Source organism: Phoxinus phoxinus (genome assembly GCF_949152265.1).
Source record: "Phoxinus phoxinus genome assembly, chromosome: 3".
Classification (NCBI taxonomy): Eukaryota; Metazoa; Chordata; class Actinopteri; order Cypriniformes; family Leuciscidae; genus Phoxinus; species Phoxinus phoxinus.
Window position 1 is genome coordinate 1,756,154 of NC_136878.1, and position 20,832 is coordinate 1,776,985.

Below are 20,832 nucleotides of genomic sequence, written 5' to 3' on the forward strand. Positions count from 1 at the left end.
TTCTGGGAGTTGTTGTCTTTCATCCCCATAAGCCAAAAATACATTTTCTGGCTTTTCTCAGTCTAGAAGGCTCCAAATTCAAAAATAATTTCACATTTCTTCTACATAAATGACCCATTTTAAATACACATTCATCTTTCCAGAGGTGAAGTGTTCCTTTAATTCAACAACAAAACTGAGCATGTATTTCTAGCAGGTGAAAATGCCGTAAATACATCGTGTGCAGTGAAAACGGACTTTCTTACTCTAATAAACAAGCACCTTTGTAAAAGTGGGGATTTAGCACGTACTCACATGAAGAACAAATATCAGGGTTCCCACGGGTCCTTGAAATCCTTGAAAGTTTGTAAATCTGGAAAAAAAAAAATCAAAGTTTGTGAAAATATAAACACACACAGATACAGGTCCTCGAAAGTGCTTGGAATTTATTTTGTGCAATATGTTTTCTGGATAAAATTCCTTATTATTCCCTCCGGTCCGCTAATGTGTTATTTCTCCAACACTTCGTGGCCTATGCACACTAGCTTGCTTGATTTACGCTAGTTACGCGCTACTTTAAAGGAACACTCCACTTTTGTTGGAAATAGGCTCATTGTCCAGCTCCCCGAGAGTTACACAGTTTTACCGTTGTCGAATACATCCAGCCGATCTCCGGGTCTGGCGGTAGCACTTTTAGCATAGCTTAGCATAGATCATTGAATCTGATTAGACCGTTAGCATCTCTCTCAAAAAAATAACCAAAGAGTTTCGATATTTTTCCTATTTAAAACTTGACTCTTCTGTAGTTACATCGTGTACTAAGACCGACAGAAAATTATAAGTTGTGATTTTCTAGGCCAATATGGCTAGGAACTATACTCTCATTCCTGCGTAATAGCGCAAGGATATTACACACGGAATCTCCAGTCACTTACAGACATGGGGACTATCTTCAGGCGCTGCGTAATGTCATTGCGCCTGCTGGTAATACAGAATAATATTTCTATAATACAGAAATTGCATATTTCTGTAAAGGATGCACTGGAAAATCTATTTTAGGGGGTAAATATTGTCCCTTAATGTAAAAGTAGAAGAGAGGGGGTATGCCAATCTAAAACATTTGGGAACCACTGCTTTAGATTAAAGCATCTGCTAAATGAATAAATGAAAGAGCAGATGCTGAATGTTCAGTGTGTGTGTGTGTGTGTGTGTGTGTGTGTGTGTGTGTGTGTGTGTGTGTGTTCAGGATGGTGCAGCAGTTCTCCGTGGACTTCGAGAAGCGCATCGAGGGCTCTGGAGATCAGATCGACACGTACGAGCTCTCAGGAGGAGCGCGCATCAACCGCATCTTCCACGAGCGCTTCCCCTTCGAGCTGGTGAAGGTGTGTGTGAGCAATGACGACAAAACCACTATTAGGACAAAAACTTTTCAACTTTGGCAATAAGAAATGTTTCCTTTAAATTCTACAATGACTACAAAACTACGTTTTGTACAAAGCATGTAAGACTCTCTGTCACTCATGAGTAACGGCGCAGGATTGTGTCTCCCTCCGGCCCTTTATGAGGAAAACATTCCACCACACAACACACACACACACACACACTCGCATTTACACACTAACACACACAAACACACACACACACACACTCGCATTTACACACTAACACACACACACACACACACTCACATTTACACACTAACACACACACACACTCGCATTTACACACTAACACACACACACACACACACTCAAAACTTTCACACACACACTCGCATTTACACACTAACACACACACAGACACACACACACACTCGCATTTACACACTAACACACACACACACACACACTCAAAACTTTCACACACACACACTCGCATTTACACACTAACACTCAACTTTCACACAAACTCACACAAACTCACACACACACACACACACACACACACACACACACTCGCATTTACACACACACACTAACACTCAAACTTACACACACACACACACACACACCAACACTCGCATTTACACACACTAACACTCAACTTTCACACAAACTCACACACACACACACACACACACACACACACACACACACACTAGCATTTACACACACACACACACACACTAACACTCAAACTTACACACACACACACTCGCATTTACACACACTAACACTCAACTTTCACACAAACACACACACTTGCATTTACACACACACACACACTAACACTCAAACTTACACACACACACACTCGCATTTACACACACTAACACTCAACTTTCACACAAACACACACACACTCACATTTACACACACACACTAACACTAACACTCAAACTTACACACACACACACACACACACACACACACTCGCATTTACACACACTAACACTCAACTTTCACACAAACACACACACACACACTCACACACACTCGCATTTACACACACACACTAACACTCAAACTTACACACACACACACACACACACACACTCACATTTACACACACTAACACTCAATTTTCACACACACACACACACACACACACACACACACACACACACACACACACACACACACACACACACACACACACACACACACACACACACACACACACACACACACACACTCGCATTTACACACACTAACACTCAACTTTCACACAAACACACACACACACACACTCGCATTTACACACACACACTAACACTCAAACTTACACACACACACACACACACACACACACACACACACACACACACACACACACACACACTCGCATTTACACACACACACTAACACTCAAACTTACACACACACACACACTCACATTTACACACACTAACACTCAACTTTCACACACACACAAACACACACACACACACACACACACACACTAGCTGATCCACAGATCGGTTTTCTGTAGCTTATAAAAATCACTGGATTAGTTGATCAGTGGCGAGTTTAAATGCAGTTACTCATGAATAGATAAACTGTTAATAATTCAGTCACATGTTCTCTGTCCTCAGATGGAGTTTGATGAGAAAGAGCTGCGCAAGGAGATCAGCTACGCCATCAAGAACATCCACGGCATCAGGCACGTGTGTCTTATAGTTTATATCTCCCGGGGTCACGCCTGGGGTCACGCCTGGGGTCACGCCTGGGGTCACACCTGGGGTCACACCTGGGGTCACACCCGGGGTCACACATCCAATCACAAACATCTCTGACTTCAGAGTCTCATCCAATCAGAGAACCAGGATGAGGGTTTTGTGATTCGATTCGTGACAGTAGCCGCGTTTCCGTTACCCTTCAAATTGCGCAAAATGAAATTGAAAGTTGAATATATGCCCGATGGAAACATGTCGATTTCGCAAAAACTCCCATTTTTCGCAAAAAAATGTTTACGCTCGGTGGTTTTTCAGGCTATTCGAAAAATGAATATTTCGTAAAAACTTCAATGGAAACCGTTTTTTTGTATTTACAGGTCGTACACAACAATCGATCTTTCTTTAAAGATGGCGCGATATGTTTGGACAGAAGGAATTACGGGAATACTGGATTTCCTCCAGAAATGCCTCAATTTATCAAGAGCTTAAAGCAGAAATGAGGGAAACTCCTCACAAGTATAATCTTTCATTGATAATCCATCAATGCGTGGATAAAACGCCCACGTCTCCTTCTATTACGTAAAAATAATGGCTAATGCGGTGGCTGGGATATACGTAAATTTAAATACGTAAAGATTTATCGCGAGAGGAAAAACTTACATAACTTATAAAACGTATATATCGCATAACGGCGTCATTTCGCATTCGTTTTTTATCGACATTTATAAAATATCGCAAAAGTTTTGCGCAAATGTGTAATGGAAACGCGGCTTGTCTGTATGTGTCTCTCCTCGCCTCTCGATGAACCTCCGTCTGTAGAGTCTCTCTTGTCTTCAGGATAAGAAAACATGTGACCTGTGGGCTTCAGTCACCAACATGAGGCTTTATTACTGCCACATGTTTGATTTATGATACTCCTTTTGTCCAACAATCTTTATTATCGGTTTATGTCTCGCGGGTCGCGTCAGACGAGAGGGTCAATACTTCTTTACATTGCTGTTATATGAACAGTTTTGTGTTAATGTTAGAGTCTAATGTTAACAAACGGAGCCGCGTTGTAAAGTTTTATTGTCATATCTGCTTCTTGTTTTAGTTTAAGTGATATTTCAGACATGAAATAGTTAAAGGTGCTATGTGTAGAATTGAAGTTAAGTGAACTGCAGAACTTTTTGGTAGGTATACGGACTATCAAACTATCGACTATTTGAATAAATAATTCAATGTATTAAATAAATTACATGCTTAAATTATTTTATTTTAAATTAAATAAAATTAGAGCAAATATTTAAATAAAAACAAAACCAATGAAAAAAAACCCTGAAATATTTAATTTGAAAACTTATATAAAATAAAAAAATCTGAAATATTTTATTTTAAATCTACATCATTCTGCAAGATGATTATTTTTTTATTATTATACCAGTTTCCAAACATTAAGCCACCAAATTACCTTATAAGCTAATTTATTTATTTATTTAATTTAGCCTATTTTTTAAAATAAATATTTTAATCAATATCCAATGTCATTTTGCTTCTCAAGTATCTTGTTTTAAGGATATTCAGATACTGACAAAAAATACTAAGTACAAAAATTATTTTAAGGTTTTTCTTTGACGCTCAATATAAAATCTGCATAATTATGCAAGAGACTTCTTCAAGAGCCATCCATCCATGCATAAATAAATAATACTAGTTATTTATTATTATTACTGTTGTTGTTATTATTATACCTATTATTACCTTATAAGCCAATTTATTATTTTTTATTTTGTTTGCACGATCTTTCGTACTTTTTGAAATCTTCAAATATTAATTTGAGCGTTTGGACGCTGTTCTCGTCCAACAGAAGGTTATAATAATAATTTGTCATAATTTTTTGAAAAGACATTAATATCTATTGTCATTTTGCTTCTCAAGTATCAGTAGTAGTTTTTCTGCTGAGAGCGACGTTTAGATGAATACCGTAATTTTCGGACTATAAGTCACTCTGGAGTATAAGTCGCATCAGTCAAAAAATGCATCATGAAGAACAGAAACTTAATAATCGAGACCTTCCCAGACTTCATAGTTCATAGTATGTGAAGGACTCGGGATGGGAATGTTTTTGGTGTGGTAAATTGCAGATGTGTGTTGAATTAGTTTAAAGTTAACTCGACACCTTTGCTTCATTTAGTATACGTGGATGAATTAATATGCGAATTAGCCCCGCCTCCACTCACTCACACCAGTTCAGATTACCGGATCCACTGGGGGTCTTTAATATCAGTGTACACGCTGATAAAATAATAGATTTTAAAGGGGCTATATGTAGGCCCTGTGTAATTTTCATGTATTACCGTATTTTCCGGACTATAAGTCGCATCAGTCAAAAAATGCGTCACGAAGAGAGAAAAAAAACATATATAAGTCGCACTGGACTATAAGTCGCATTTATTTAGAAATTAATTTCACAAAATCCAAGACCAAGAACAGACATTTAATCTGGAAAGGCGAGTTATTCAGCTCCACAACAGCACACAGAACAACAGGCTGAAGGTGTCCGGTGTGTTAGCGTAACACATTAACAGTTATTCAGCTCCACAATAGCATAAAGAACATATATCTGGGAGGCTGAATATGCTAATCTAACATTAGCCAGCGAGTCCAGCAAGTTACCGGTCAGCAAGTTCACCAAGCTCCCGATCTCATTCCTCAACACTGAATACATAGAGTTCTTCCTCTGTGTCGCTTCTGAACAACTCCGCTAACTAGAGCGCCCTCTCGCGGCTGTAGACGGTAATGTTTCCTCTTGGTTCATCTCAGTCAGTATGAATTCATTTTGATATATAAGTCGCACCTGACTATAAGTCGCAGGACCAGCCAAACTATGAAAAAAAAGTGCGACGGAAAATACGGTACATGAATATGTGTTTCACTTTCCTCAATAACACAATAAACACAGCAGAAATGAGAAACAGAAAGCATCTGATCATAGAGATGCGGAGATGTTCTCGACAGATGAGCTCATTAAAATCACACGGTTATGATAGTTTGATTATAAAGTATATCTGAGACTATATAGACTATATAGATGTGAGACTGTAGTTTGAATGAATCTCTTTTCTTTGCACGACACATTGACATTACAGTCCAGAACGCTCTTCAGCATTATCCTGAACAGTGCATTAGCATTAGCATTAGCTTCATGTGTCGTCGAGCAGAAGAGAGGCTCTCGGTGGAAAACACACTTCTGAGATTTTCACCACAAAAACGTAATCATAAAAACCAGTCGACAGGCTTTCAGAGGCAAACTGGGAAGTCGGAAGTCTCGTTTTTTAAGTTTCGTTACAAGCTGTTCATACATTGGCAATAAATAAGTGATTAATACATGAAAATTGGTACATATAGCCCCTTAAAATTTAATTTGATAAGATACCTTTTTCCTTCTTTTTTTCCTTCCGCCCAATCGTTACTGTTCTCATTTGAGTATTAGTTGTTTTCCTCATATTTCAGGCTTCATTGATAATTAAATTGAACTTCGATTGATACAATTAAACAAACAACTTGACAAATATGTTAAACTAACAATTGAGCTCCAGTTTAGAGCCATTATTTCAGTTCTTCACTGATTTCTAATGGGCTGGGGAGGGAGTTTGTTGGATTAACGCTCTTCTTTCCACCCAATTTTTCCTTTTCTTTCTCTCCTCTGTCGTTCTTTTCCCGGGCCTGTCCGTTCTCTCTGGTCGGACAGAACTGGGCTCTTCACACCGGACATGGCCTTTGAGACCATTGTGAAAAGGCAGATCTTGAAGACTAAAGAGCCGTGCCAGAAATGTGTGGACATGGTCATTTCTGAGCTAGTCAATACCGTTAGGCAGTGTACTAAGAAGGTAAAGGCCTGGTGGAGGGTTTTCCCGTGTCTCCCATCCACACAAACTATTGCTGTTATCCACCTGTGACCCCCCAGGGGGATTGTGGGAGTTTATCGTCGTGTATGTCCGTGTGCCTGAGCTTTGGACAGAGGTTCTGGGTGGAATGGCTTTGTGTACAGAGAGCCGCGGACGCTGAGGTTTCAACCGCTGGGTGATCGTAGCTAATCTTTTGGTTTCTATTTGATTACGATCATTTCGTAAAAGAATTAACAGCGTTTTTACTAGGGCTGCACGATATTCAAGACAAATGTGATGGCTTGTTGAATGTGATATTTGATTTATAACTGAAAAACTGAATATAACAAACAGGAGCTGCACGATTTTGGATAAATTGTTTATTACGATAATTTTGTAAAAAGTAAGGGTTAAGGAAGCATTAACCTGTTAACAGCGTTTTTACTAGAGCTGCACCATATTCAAGACAAATGTGATGGCTTGTTGAATGTGATATTTGATTTATTCAAACATATTTAAACAAATAAAAACATTTAAAAACTGAAAATTATATAACCAACTGGAGCTGCACGATTCTGGGTAAATTGAGAATCACATTTTTGTTTTGATTAAAATAGAGATCATTCTATGGAAGCTTGTTTCCGCCTCAGAATTAAAAAATAATAATAAAAGGTAATTGCGACTTTTTATCTCACAATTCTGACTTTTGATCTAAATTTTTTTATCTTTTATCACAATTGCGTGTTATAAAGTCAGAATTGTGAAAAAAGTCAGTTTACTTTTCCTTAGAATTGTGACTTTATATCTCACAATTATGACTTTATATCTCGCAAATGTGATTATCTCGCAATTATGACTTTATATCTCGCAATTATTACTTAATATCACGCAATTCTGACTTTATATCTCACAATTATGACTTTATATCTCGCAAATGTGACTATATCTCACAATTATGACTTTATATCTCGCAAATGTGACTATATAACGCAATTATGACTATATCTCGCAAATGTGACTATATAACGCAATTATGACTTTATATCTCACAATTTTGACTTTATATCTCGCAAATGTGACTATATAACGCAATTATGACTTTATATCTCGCAAATGTGATTATCTCGCAATTATGACTTTATATCTCGCAATTATTACTTAATATCACGCAATTCTGACTTTATATCTCACAATTATGACTTTATATCTCGCAAATGTGACTATATCTCACAATTATGACTTTATATCTCGCAAATGTGACTATATAACGCAATTATGACTTTATATCTCACAATTTTGACTTTATATCTCGCAAATGTGACTATATAACGCAATTATGACTTTATATCTCGCAAATGTGATTATCTCGCAATTATGACTTTATATCTCGCAATTATTACTTAATATCACGCAATTCTGACTTTATATCTCACAATTATGACTTTATATCTCACAATTTTGACTTTATATCTCGCAAATGTGACTATATAACGCAATTATGACTTTATATCTCGCAAATGTGATTATCTCGCAATTATGACTTTATATCTCGCAATTATTACTTAATATCACGCAATTCTGACTTTATATCTCACAATTATGACTTTATATCTCGCAAATGTGACTATATCTCACAATTATGACTTTATATCTCGCAAATGTGACTATATAACGCAATTATGACTATATCTCGCAAATGTGACTATATAACGCAATTATGACTTTATATCTCACAATTTTGACTTTATATCTCACAAATGTGACTATATAACGCAATTATGACTTTATATCTCACAATTTTGACTTTATATCTCGCAAATGTGACTATTTCTCGAAATTATTATTTAATATCTCGCAATTATGACTTTATATCGCAATTATGACTTTATATCTCGCAAATGTGACTATCACGCAATTATGACTTTATATCTCGTAATTCTGACTTTATATCTCGTAATTCTGACTTTATATCTCGCAATTCTTACTTTAGTTCTCAGAATTGTGAGATAAAAAGTCGCAATTATCTTTTAAAATGTTTTATTCTGTGGCGGAAACAAGCTTCCATATGATTCTGAATTGACAACTAAATAACAATGTAATTTACTAGAGCTTCTGACAAAATGTTAATTACGGCAGTCTATTTAAAAATATATATTTAATTAATTTGAATTAATTATTGAGTGAATGATTCAATGACTCACTCATAAAGACTTCACTTGTTTCATTACTGGATGAATCCGCATTTTTGAACGAATCTCTTGAATGAATGATTCAGTGACTCACATGTTTTAACAATCTCTTGTCGCCACCTACTGGTGTAACGATGTAATGACACAATCTTCATTGGCTGACTCTATTTTCATTGCTAGACATCAGTGTTAATATCCGAACTATAAACTTTTATCCCAGAACTTCTGATGATCATTTGAACATTTGTAACAAAAATAATGGTACTTGTCAAAAGTTTTAATAGACGAATCGTTGGAAATTAGGAAATAGTTCGTGTGTGTGTTTGAATTGAGACTGTGATCTTTCAACGCTTAATCATGCAGCTCCGTAACTAACATACTACAGATTCTTACCACCAAAACTGACCAACGAATATATTTCAATATATTGTGCAGCCCTATTTTTTGCTGTTAAAATGATTTTTTTTTTTTACAGCATAACAGCTCAGAGCAAAGCTGTGCACATCAGCATCCAAACCCCAAGCTGACACTGTTCTTCATCTAGCAGACCTCAGCGTCCAAACGCTCTGTTTATTTGAGACGGAAGCTTTGAGGAAGGCAGAGATGTGGCTAACGGCAGTCAAGAGACATTGATCAATAAATCTAGTGCAGAAAAACAATGGCAGAAGCTTCTCGCGGACACTTAGGCTAAATCACAAGTCAAGTCACCTTTAGCAGCTTCACAGTAATAAACAGGAAAGTAACATAATCAATGATGCAAACTTTATCAAATATCTAAAAAGACAATAGTGTCGTCATGGAGTAGGGTTTACTTTAAAACATTGCAAAGAAACTCCAAGTAACACTGAAATAAACAAGACATTTTGAAGTAGAAAGACTGAAATTGTATTTCCTTGTAAAATGTACAGTACTCCAATATAATCTCTGATTTACTATGCTTCTTGCGATATATAATATTGTCACCGTTGGTTGCAGAAAGGACGAGTATTTTGCGAGAGTAACTAAACAATGAACAGGTGAATCAAATCAATCAAACAGTCGCTATGACAACAAATGAGAACATTCTAGAAACAAAAAGGAAACACCACAAACCAAGAGTTACAAACTTAAAATGTGATGAAAATGTTACAACTGAACGCTACAAATATATAGCAAATACCAACTGAGAGATTGTAATATTTTGTCGCAAAATTGAACTATTATCGTCACCAACTTCTCCGAAATTGCAAGAAACCAAAAATTGCAACACATTGAAATTGTAATGCTGAGGTAGAATCAAAGGAGGAAGCAGGATCCAAATCCACATGCAGCACTTTATTAAATAATCTCAGAACTTACAGATGCGGACCAAGACTCACGGACCGACCAAGACTCACGGACAGACCAAGACTCACGGACCGACCAAGACTCACGGACCGACCAAGACTCACGGACAGACCAAGACTCACGGACGGACCAAGACTCACGGACAGACCAAGACTCACGGACCGACCAAGACTCACGGACCGACCAAGACTCACGGACAGACCAAGACTCACGGACCAAGACTCACGGACCAAGACTCACGGACGGACCAAGACTCACGGACCGACCAAGACACACGGACGGACCAAGACTCACGGACCGACCAAGACTCACGGACAGACCAAGACTCACGGACAGACCAAGACTCACGGACAGACCAAGACTCACGGACAGACCAAGACTCACGGACAGACCAAGATTTACGGACCGACCAAGACTCACGGACCGACCAAGACTCACGGACTGAACAAGACTCACGGACGGACCAAGACTCACGGACGGACCAAGACTCACGGACGGACCAAGACTCACGGACAGACCAAGACTCACGGACGGACCAAGACTCACGGACGGACCAAGACTCACGGACGGACCAAGACTCACGGACAGACCAAGACTCACGAACGGACCAAGACTCACGGACGGACCAAGACTCACGGACAGACCAAGACTCACGGACGGACCAAGACTCACGGACAGACCAAGACTCACGGACGGACCAAGACTCACGGACGGACCAAGACTCACGGACAGACCAAGACTCACGGACGGACCAAGACTCACGGACCGACCAAGACTCACGGACCGACCAAGACTCACGGACGGACCAAGACTCACGGACCGACCAAGACTCACGGACCGACCAAGACTCACGGACAGACTAAGACTCACGGACAGACCAAGACTCACGGACAGACCAAGACTCACGGACAGACCAAGACTCACGGACAGACCAAGATTTACGGACCGACCAAGACTCACGGACCGACCAAGACTCACGGACCGAACAAGACTCACGGACGGACCAAGACTCACGGACGGACCAAGACTCACGGACGGACCAAGACTCACGGACCGACCAAGACTCACGGACCGACCAAGACTCACGGACCGACCAAGACTCACGGACGGACCAAGACTCACGGATCGACCAAGACTCACGGATCGACCAAGACTCACGGACGGACCAAGACTCACGGACCGACCAAGACTCACGGACCGACCAAGACTCACGGACCGACCAAGACTCACGGACCGACCAAGACTCACGGACAGACCAAGACTCACGGACCGACCAAGACTCACGGATGTGTAGATTAAACTTTAATCTACACATTTAGTACTGTAATATCTATTAAATATAAAGTCCTTTTATTATACTCTATTTTTATAAATCAGCAACTGTAAAAAAAAACATTACAACTGTAAAAAATCAGCAGAACAGATATATAGTGTATAAAATATCTCTAATTGATGCTGAGTCGTTAATAACGGCTCTTATGATCCGCTGGACTGCCTTTGGTTTGCGCTTCTGCTTTCTGAAGGCTTCGGTCTCGGCGGCGGGTCGGCGTCTCTTCGGCTCGCTGTCCAACGGCTTGAGGAGAAACCAAATGTCTCACTTGCCTTCTCTTTCCTCTGTCTATCTATCTATCTATCTATCTATCTATCTATCTATCTATCTATCTATCTATCTATCTATCTATCTATCCAACCCTGTCTCTCTGTCATTCCTCCACCTCTTCTTCTCCTCCTCCATGACTCTTCCTCTGCAGGACGGGCCTGTTCACCCCTGACCTGGCCTTTGAGGCCATAGTGAAAAAGCAGATCCAAAAGCTAAACGGGCCGTGCCTCAAATGTATAGATATGGTTGTGAGCGAACTCTCCTCCACCATTCACAAATGTAGTGAGAAGGTAAAGAGGAACGAAGCTCCGCTCGTCCACGTCTCTATAAGCGTACGGATACACCGATGGCTGGACTTAATAGCAAAAGTCGTAGATGTGAATGTAGTTGTGCTCATTCTAGGTGGTAGTATTATAAATATATCTCAAAGATAGTATTTTGTCATCGTTTACTCACACTAATGCCGTTCCAAACCTCTTTAAGTGTGTAAATTATGACAGAATTGTAATGATTCTAGTTTTAGTGAATAATAACTATCAGTGTCTGCATGTGCAAATCTCGGTCATATTTAACCTGAAATCAGAAGACAAATATATTGTATATAGAAGTGGCCAAAAGTGATGCCCAGCCACGGAAAATTTACATCTTCATCCGTTATTTCAAAGATTATTAAAGACTTTGTAAGCATATTGCGTAGTTATGCTTGGAGTGGATTGTTTTTTGTGATAATAACGCAATTAAACATGAAATATTTTGTCGACATCGTGGAAAAACACATGCAAAAACAAGAACCAGTGAAATATTAATAACTGATTATGTTGTAGTCAGATTTTTGTTCTTCTATGCATTTTTGCATAGTAAAATAAAACATGTAGTTTGAAGTTTCTTTGCTTTTTTTTAACCAATAATTTGGTCAGATAACCCCTTAATCGGCGCCCCCCTTTTTTTATAGACATGAAAATGCACATTCCGAACTTCAAGAATGCTTTGGAATATAGATGTAAGATTGGTCTTGTTTTAAAGAAGAATTTTTGTAGAAGTGAAATTAATTAAGAAAGTTAAACAGAAAAAAAAGTTTGAGTTTATGAAAATGTACAATGTTAAAACTTTAATTATTCATATTTTATATCAAATATATATTTTTAAAACCTGGTGGACTCTAAAAATGCAAAAAAAATCAAAGCCAAAAATCTGAACAAGTTGTGTTTCAAATGTTAGGTTGATATCTCTTGAAATGAGCGTTCAGTGAGATGTAGTTTGGGCGCAGTACCACACTTCTCCACTAGTGGACATCACTGCCCATATAAGGGCAACTCCATTTCCATATATTGTTTGAGTGATCTGATTCTGAACCATTATTTTTAGAATTTTCATACAATTTATGAAGTAGACATACTATTCAGAAGTAGTGTTGGAAGTTTGGCAGATTTTGAAATGAACTCAACCTCTAAGAAACACAAAAGATCACGTATGTGCATTATAGCTCGCTGACACATCACTAATGCTGAACCTATTATTATGTTCTTTATATTTAAAACATTTTCAGACCTTTTTTTCTAAAAGAATTGAATGGATGCTATCTTTTGAACTCTTGGCATGAAAACAAACTGAGGTTTCTACCATTCTTTCATGATTTTTCATGTTCATCAATATTTCAAAATAAAGGCCTCAGGAGTATGAACATATTCTTGTTGCAAATTGATAAATTACGGCTCCTCTGTCATTTAATTTAAAAATCAACAAATATGTAAACTAGAGACTGTAAGCTTTCAAATGATATATAGTTTGTCAAGATTAGTTTAGGTTTAGTATAGGATATTACTGGTTTAAATATGTAATGGATGTGACAATATAAGGGGATAAATACCTAAACCAAGTTTAGTGTTTTGTTCTTCCCTCATATTTAATTAGTCAAATATTTGGTTACACTTTATTTTAAGATGACGTGTTAACATTGTAACTACTCAAATAAGTGAGTAATATTAATGAAGTATGTACTTACTATAGAGTCACATTTAGGGTTTGGTTTAGGATTAGTTACTTGTAATTATGCATAATTTACTGTTATTATTATAGTACGTGTAACTATGTCACCTTAAAATAAATAATTTCCTCATATTTTTAGGGTTTAATCAAATTTGTAGGGTCATTAAAAACAAATATGCCCTTCGGTCGTCACTTTTGGCCACTCTACTCTACTCTACTATTTTATTAATATTATATATATATTATATATAGCTTTTTTGTGTGTGCAATGTGACATTATTTTAATGCAAATTTGTATGAGAGAATAAATGAGCCATTTGTTGTCAATCTTCTGTGATTTCCTCTAAATAAAAATGACAAGCACTAAAATTGAAATGAAAACTGCATATATAAAAATGAAAACATTCAGAATATTAATAAATACTACACTACACTATAAAATGCTGGGTTGTTTTCACCCATGTTTGAGTTACATATGGACAAACCCAAACGATGAGTTTAAAATTTAATTAAAAAACGTTTGGGTTTGTCTATATTTGACCCAAACATGGGTTAAAACAACCCAGCATTTTATAGTATACTGTGTAGTATAAAAAAATACAAAAATAACACTGTTACACATAAATCTAGCGTAGAACAGATTTATTAGGATTCATCAGTCCAGCAACGATCGGTCTATCCTTACCTCTCAGATTTCATCCTGGTTTATTTTGTCTGTGTCAATTTAATTTACTAAGTATTTGTGTCGTTTTTTCACACAACAGTAGCCGTAGACATTTTATCCAAATTTGTTTTTGTATTAATAACGCATGCTCCCTCGTATGGCCCTTTTTTGCGTTGGTTCTTCAGTGTGTTTTTCTGTCGGGTGTGTGTGTTTTAGTTCTGGCGTGAGAATATCGCAAACTCTTTCGTATAATAACTGATGCTTCGAGCTGGAAGGTCTTCTTACACCAGCAGACTAACAGTCATACATCTCTGTTTCTCTCTCTCTTTCATTCCCTCTTTCTCATAACATTTCATCATGCATGTTTGCTGCCCTCAGAAATACTCTTCTTCTGTGGATTTGGACTGTATGGAGTTGTGTGTCTCTTTAAAGCGTTAGTTCACCTGGAAATATACCTGTCAGTAATGACTCTCCTCATGTTGTTCCCCGTCAGACTCTCCTTCATCTTCGGGACACAAATGAAGATATTAGTGATTAAATCTGAGAGTGTCTCACTCCTCCAGAGGCTTCTGTTGTAACTGAAACTTGCCGGTCCAGAAAGTTAGTAAAGACAATGTTTAAAATAGTCCGAGTGACTCCAGCGGCTCAACCTGAAGTTTATCAAGCGACCAGAATACTTTTTGTGCTGCGTCTGTTTAGATGAGAGAATAAAAGTGTGTGTGTTGTTCACACGCTACATAATGGCCAAGCACGCGCCCTTAAAATAGCATCTGACTAACGCGCGGCGCTTGTTTTCTGAAACTGCAGAATATCACCAGGGAACGTTTGCACCGGAACACACTCCTCTTTACACTGAACCGCGCAAGTTCATTCCCTAATTTACCGACGTGCGTCTGTGGAGGGAAAAGGCCGCTGTGCGCGGGTGCAAAATAGGAATGATGCGTCGGTGTACAAACTCAATTGCGCTGGTGCAAGATACGGCCCTAGATGTTCTTCTGTGTGTTCCTCTGAGTGAGTTCCCGTAGTGTAAAGGTGCGTTCACACTACAAGCGACAAAGCGACACGTTACCATTCATTTCAATGGGGAGCGGGCGTTTTCCGGCGACGCGCGCGATCACGGCCGTTGGCGACCGGAGGGGGCGTGTCTGGCAACGCGACAAAGTTGAGATCTGTTTAACTTTATGCAAATGAAGAGCGACTTTCGGGAGCGACAACCAATAGGAGTGAAGTCAGTGGAGCGCGTGATCATCCGTCACAAGTTGAACGAGAAGCTAATTTTAGCCGTCAGAAACTGTGCTATAAGTTGTGATGTATCTCCGTGTGCATACAGTGGTGTTCACAGGACTGACTCAGAGCCGGATTGGTTTCGTAAACCCACATATAGACGGTATTTGCCCTTTTGCTGCAGTTAAATTGCCGCAATGGCAAAAAGCACTCACAGTTTCTCGTTCATCTTTAATATTATGCATGTTATACTGATTACATTTATTTAGAATTTTCCTTCCAAAATGTTGGTTTGTAGCAGCAAGAAAATGGATTTGTTGTCTACACAACATGAAGAAACATCCGTGAATGTCACTCACAAACATTACTAGGCAACCAGTAGCGGGAACGCCCACTAGCGACCGCACCGCCAGCCACTGGCGACCTGCAGCGACAAAGTCACTTGTAGTGTGAACGTAACTTAACAGCGCAGCGCTTCTGGGTTGTACGTCAGAACGGAGGCTCACTATTGGCCGACGCTGGTCATGTGTGTGATGCGTGTGACGTATAACACAGACGCGCTATTCTAAGCACAGAAGTTTCAATTACAACAGAAGCCTCTGGAGGAGTGAGACACTCTCAGATTTAATCACTAATATCTTTATTTGTGTCCCGGAGATGAAGGAGAGTCTGACGGGAACAACATGAGGAGTCATTACTGACAGAGTTTACATTTCTGGGTGAACTATCCCTTTAAAGGAACGGCTCATACAAAATAAGAAAACTGTCATTATTTGCTCACCTTCCAAATCCATATGTTGTTGTTTTTTCTAAAGCGATAGGGCTGTAAACGATTAATCGCGATTAATCGAATCCAAAATAAAAGTTTGTGTTTACATAATATATGTGTGTGTATTGTGTATAATTATTTTGTGTATATATATATATATATAAATACAAACACATGCATGTATATATTTGAGAAATATTTGCATTTATATACAGCATATATGTTTTTATATGATTTATGTTATATATAAATATAACTATTTTATATATAAATAAATAAAAAATCTTAAATATATACATGCATGTGTGTGTATTTATATATATACACAAAATAATTATACACAATACACACACATATATTATGTAAACACAAACTTTTATTTTGGATTCGATTAATCGCGATTAATCGTTTACAGCCCTAGCGCAATATGATATTTTTTAAAGAATCTTCAAGCTCCAAAATGGACTCAAAACCCTTATAAACGTTTCATACGTATGATACCATCAGGAACCAGATCCAAAACTAAGAGGTGACACTTTACAATAGGGTTCATGAACTAATAATGAACTGCACTTATACAGCATTTTATTCATCTTTATTATATATCTTTATAATATTAAAATCTTGTTAATATTAGTTAATGCACTGTGAACAAACATGAACAAGCAATGAACAGCTTTATTTCTATTAACTAACATTAACAAATATTAATAAATACAGTAACACATGTATTGCTCATGGTTAGTTCATGTTAGTTAATGCATTAACTAATGTTAACTAATGAGACCTTATTGTAAAGTGTATTTAAAAATATCGATCACATGCATCAACATGCATTAGTAAATGCAAGTTTTTTTTAAATTAATAAAAAAAAAAAAATTCAGTCCGTCCTTTTCGGAGCTTGTCAGTCGTATAACTTGTTGTATGAGAAAGAGTTGCATGAAGATTTTCGTGTTGTAAAGAAAAAAACAGCAGCTTACGTGTTTGGAAGGACACGAGGGCGAGCAAGTTACGTAATAATGCCAGGCGATGTGTTTTACTAAAATTATGTGTAATATATCATTAATATATGCAGCATGTAGGTGTGCGAGTTCTTCTGAACATCAGTGTGAATCCAATCCACACACTTCTCCTCTCGTTCTCACTGTAATCCTCATCTCTGAGCTCGTTTGTTATGCCTGTTCTCTCCTCTAGAAACACTCATTCCTGCAGAAACCCTGATCATGTGATGTTTCACTGCTAGACGCCCATCACTGCATCCCAGTGCGAACCAAAACACTCTGCTGGTGTAGTTTTTGCGATTGTGTGTGTGTGTGTGTGTGTGTGTGGGGGGGTTGATTTGTTTAATTCTACACTGGCTTCAAGTTCCAATGCATCAGCAAGTCACACAGATCCTGACAATTCGGTTAACATTTCAAAAATTGCAATATTCAAAATCAAATCACTATTATCTGAATACTCACTCCTGGTGTTATTGTGAATAATTCATCGGCATGATTCATGTGCAAAACTCTTGGTATTTGGCTAAATATTAGGGATGCACCATATATATATATATCGGCCACCGTATCGGTATCGGCCGATATATGTTCATTTTTTAACGTTATCGGTATCGACCCAATAAGAAAATTTGGCCGATTTATAAAAGCCGATAAATAATGTATTATTTCCTTCAGCTGAGACTCTTCAGATGCGCACTGTTCAACATTATGGTTATGAATGGCTTGAAATATGATTGAAATCACTTCAAAAAAGGAAAGTACAGTTGTAGCATATCGGCTACATAAAATTATAATGAGAACATTATAATTGTGTGCTTGAGACATGACTTTTAATGGTGAGACTTTTGTTTTGTAATCAAGCTCTCAAAAATCATATCAAAATTGGGATTCAGATTTATCGTCCGATATATCGGTTATCGGCTTTCAAATATAAAGAATTATCGGTTATCGGTATTGTATGTTCATATCGGTGCATCCCTAGCTAAATTACTGGACATTGCAAAGCCAAGAGGCTCACAACTAACTATTATAATGCATTGAACTTTAGAGTCATGTGACATGCTGTATGTTTGTGCACAGGGCCTAAAATGAACGGCAAATACCAGTATATGAAGCGGTGTCAATCCTAGTAAACAGTCGTTTATGTCTTAAGTGAACAGTTGAAAGTAAACACACGTGTATCAGTGTATTAGATCCGTGCATTTGCTCTTAAAGTGACAGTAGCCTAATATATAATGTTCCTGCAGTCTGTCAGAAGTGATAAAAACACTCACTGCTCTCGGCTGAATAACGTTAATAAGGATTCATCTATGTTTAATTTATACAGTGACTAGTGTTATTTGACATTTGATTAGCCTACTTTATTCAATTTCTGTACCTGAAAATTATCAGGTGTCAATAAAATAGTTTCATGGCCGGTAACAAATATTCACGGCCGCTAAATTTCCCCCGGCCACTGGTGTGTGTGGCAAACCGTTCGTTTTAGGCCCTGTCTGTGCATACACACATGATTGACATGCATGCATAGCCTATATATTGTAAGAATAGTGTGTTTGACACTGTGATTTCAGACTTTGCAACAGGTTTTCTCTCAATAATGGCTTTATTTTAGATTCACGCTCATTATTTTCTGCTATCAGTAAGTAAAGGGAGCCGTGAGCACCTGTTGCAAACTCAGTGTGTTGGTGGTGTGGTTTACTGGCATCACAAGCGCGTGTGATTGTGTCACAGCTGGCCCAGTATCCCATGCTGAGAGAGGAGATGGAGCGGATCGTCACTCAGCACATCCGAGACCGCGAGAGCCGCACTAAAGATCAGGTGAGTCCCGTCACGTCACGCCACCGGACGTGAACGCTTTTAACCCTCATCCGTCCCTCGGGTCATTGTGACCCGGATTTAAAAATAAAAAAATAAAAAATTGTGATCATCAGAGGGTCCAAGACCGCATGACTGTTGTCGCACTTGAACCACGAATACACACACAATAAATGTAATGGATTCGAGGAGTTTTGTGAAAAAAAGTAACAAATCCTTCCCTCTCGGGTCAATTTGACCCCCTGACTGTGCGTTCACACCGGACCCGAATAGCGCGTCAAATTCGCGCCACTCACGTCTAGTTTAATGCTTGAACATTTTGAATGCATTCGCGTGTCCAAAAGTAAAAAGCAAGCGTTTGGAGCGAAATTGATGCGTGTCCGAGGCGAAATCCGCTTCTTCTGGGAGAGGCAAGTGCTAGCCGGGAAATTTAAAAATACTGATATTGTGTCACGAAGTGTAGTTTTAAGAGTTGTTCAGTCGAGAATGTAGTTGTTTAAAACTCAAATCTGTGGTTTATTTATAAAGATAGCGCTTTGATCTGACGTTTCGGAGTTGTGAGATCCAGGCGATCACCGGGCGCTCGACGCTCATGTAACCCGCCTGACCTCGGCTAGTCCTCCTGACGTCTGCCGCTGGTAAACCAGAAATGTTTTAATTCACAATCTATAGCTTCGGTTCTATTATATGAAACATATAAGTTAAAATACATTAATGACTCGTTATAACGTTGGTCAAACGACTTCTTTAATTATGTGAGTTTTTCTTCATCTCATTCAGAAATATATGACTGCAATGTTCAGTGTCACATTCATAGTTAACATCTGAACAATGTCATTCCTTCTTTCATGCAGGCATTTAGTCATTACAAAATAATTTATTGAGGCCAAACATTTAAAATGGTAAATGGACTGCATTTATACAGCGCTTTCACAGACCCAATGGCCACCAAAGCGCTTTACATATTGCCTCACATTCACCCATTCACTCATTCACACACCAACGGCGGTGTCAGCCATGCAAGGCGATCCAGCTCGTCGGGAACAGCTGGGGTTAGGTGTCTTGCTCAAGGACACCTCGACACTTGGTCAGGTGGAACCGGGGATTGAACCACCAACCTTTCGGTTTGTAGACAACCTACATGAACCACTGAGCCATTGCCGCCAATGACACTATAAACTGAAAAGCGGGCCTGCCCCCGTTTATCACGTCACTTCACCACGTGACAGCAGCAAGCAGGCTCCTGATTGGTTAAAGCGGCGCGAATCGACGCAGAAGTTCAGATTTTTCCACTCGTG

General features: G+C 38.5%; 1 protein-coding gene across 5 annotated transcripts in view; it reads left to right on the forward strand.

Moving 5' to 3' along the window:
• Positions 1-20,832, forward strand: part of dnm1a (dynamin 1a) — a 159,005-nt gene that overhangs the window by 68,829 nt on the left and 69,344 nt on the right. For 4 of the 5 annotated variants that reach the window (XR_013796958.1, XR_013796959.1, XM_079608009.1 and 1 more), the window contains exons 8-11: positions 1,226-1,361; positions 3,014-3,081; positions 6,825-6,963; positions 19,451-19,537. Coding sequence is in view for 3 of the 5 variants with exons in the window: in XM_079608009.1 (XP_079464135.1) it covers positions 1,226-1,361; positions 3,014-3,081; positions 6,825-6,963; positions 19,451-19,537 (430 nt within the window). In the remaining 2 variants the exon portion in view is untranslated. Of the gene's footprint in view, positions 1-1,225; positions 1,362-3,013; positions 3,082-6,824; positions 6,964-12,226; positions 12,366-19,450; positions 19,538-20,832 lie in introns of all 5 variants that reach the window. The other variant, XM_079608010.1, reaches the window with a different exon arrangement.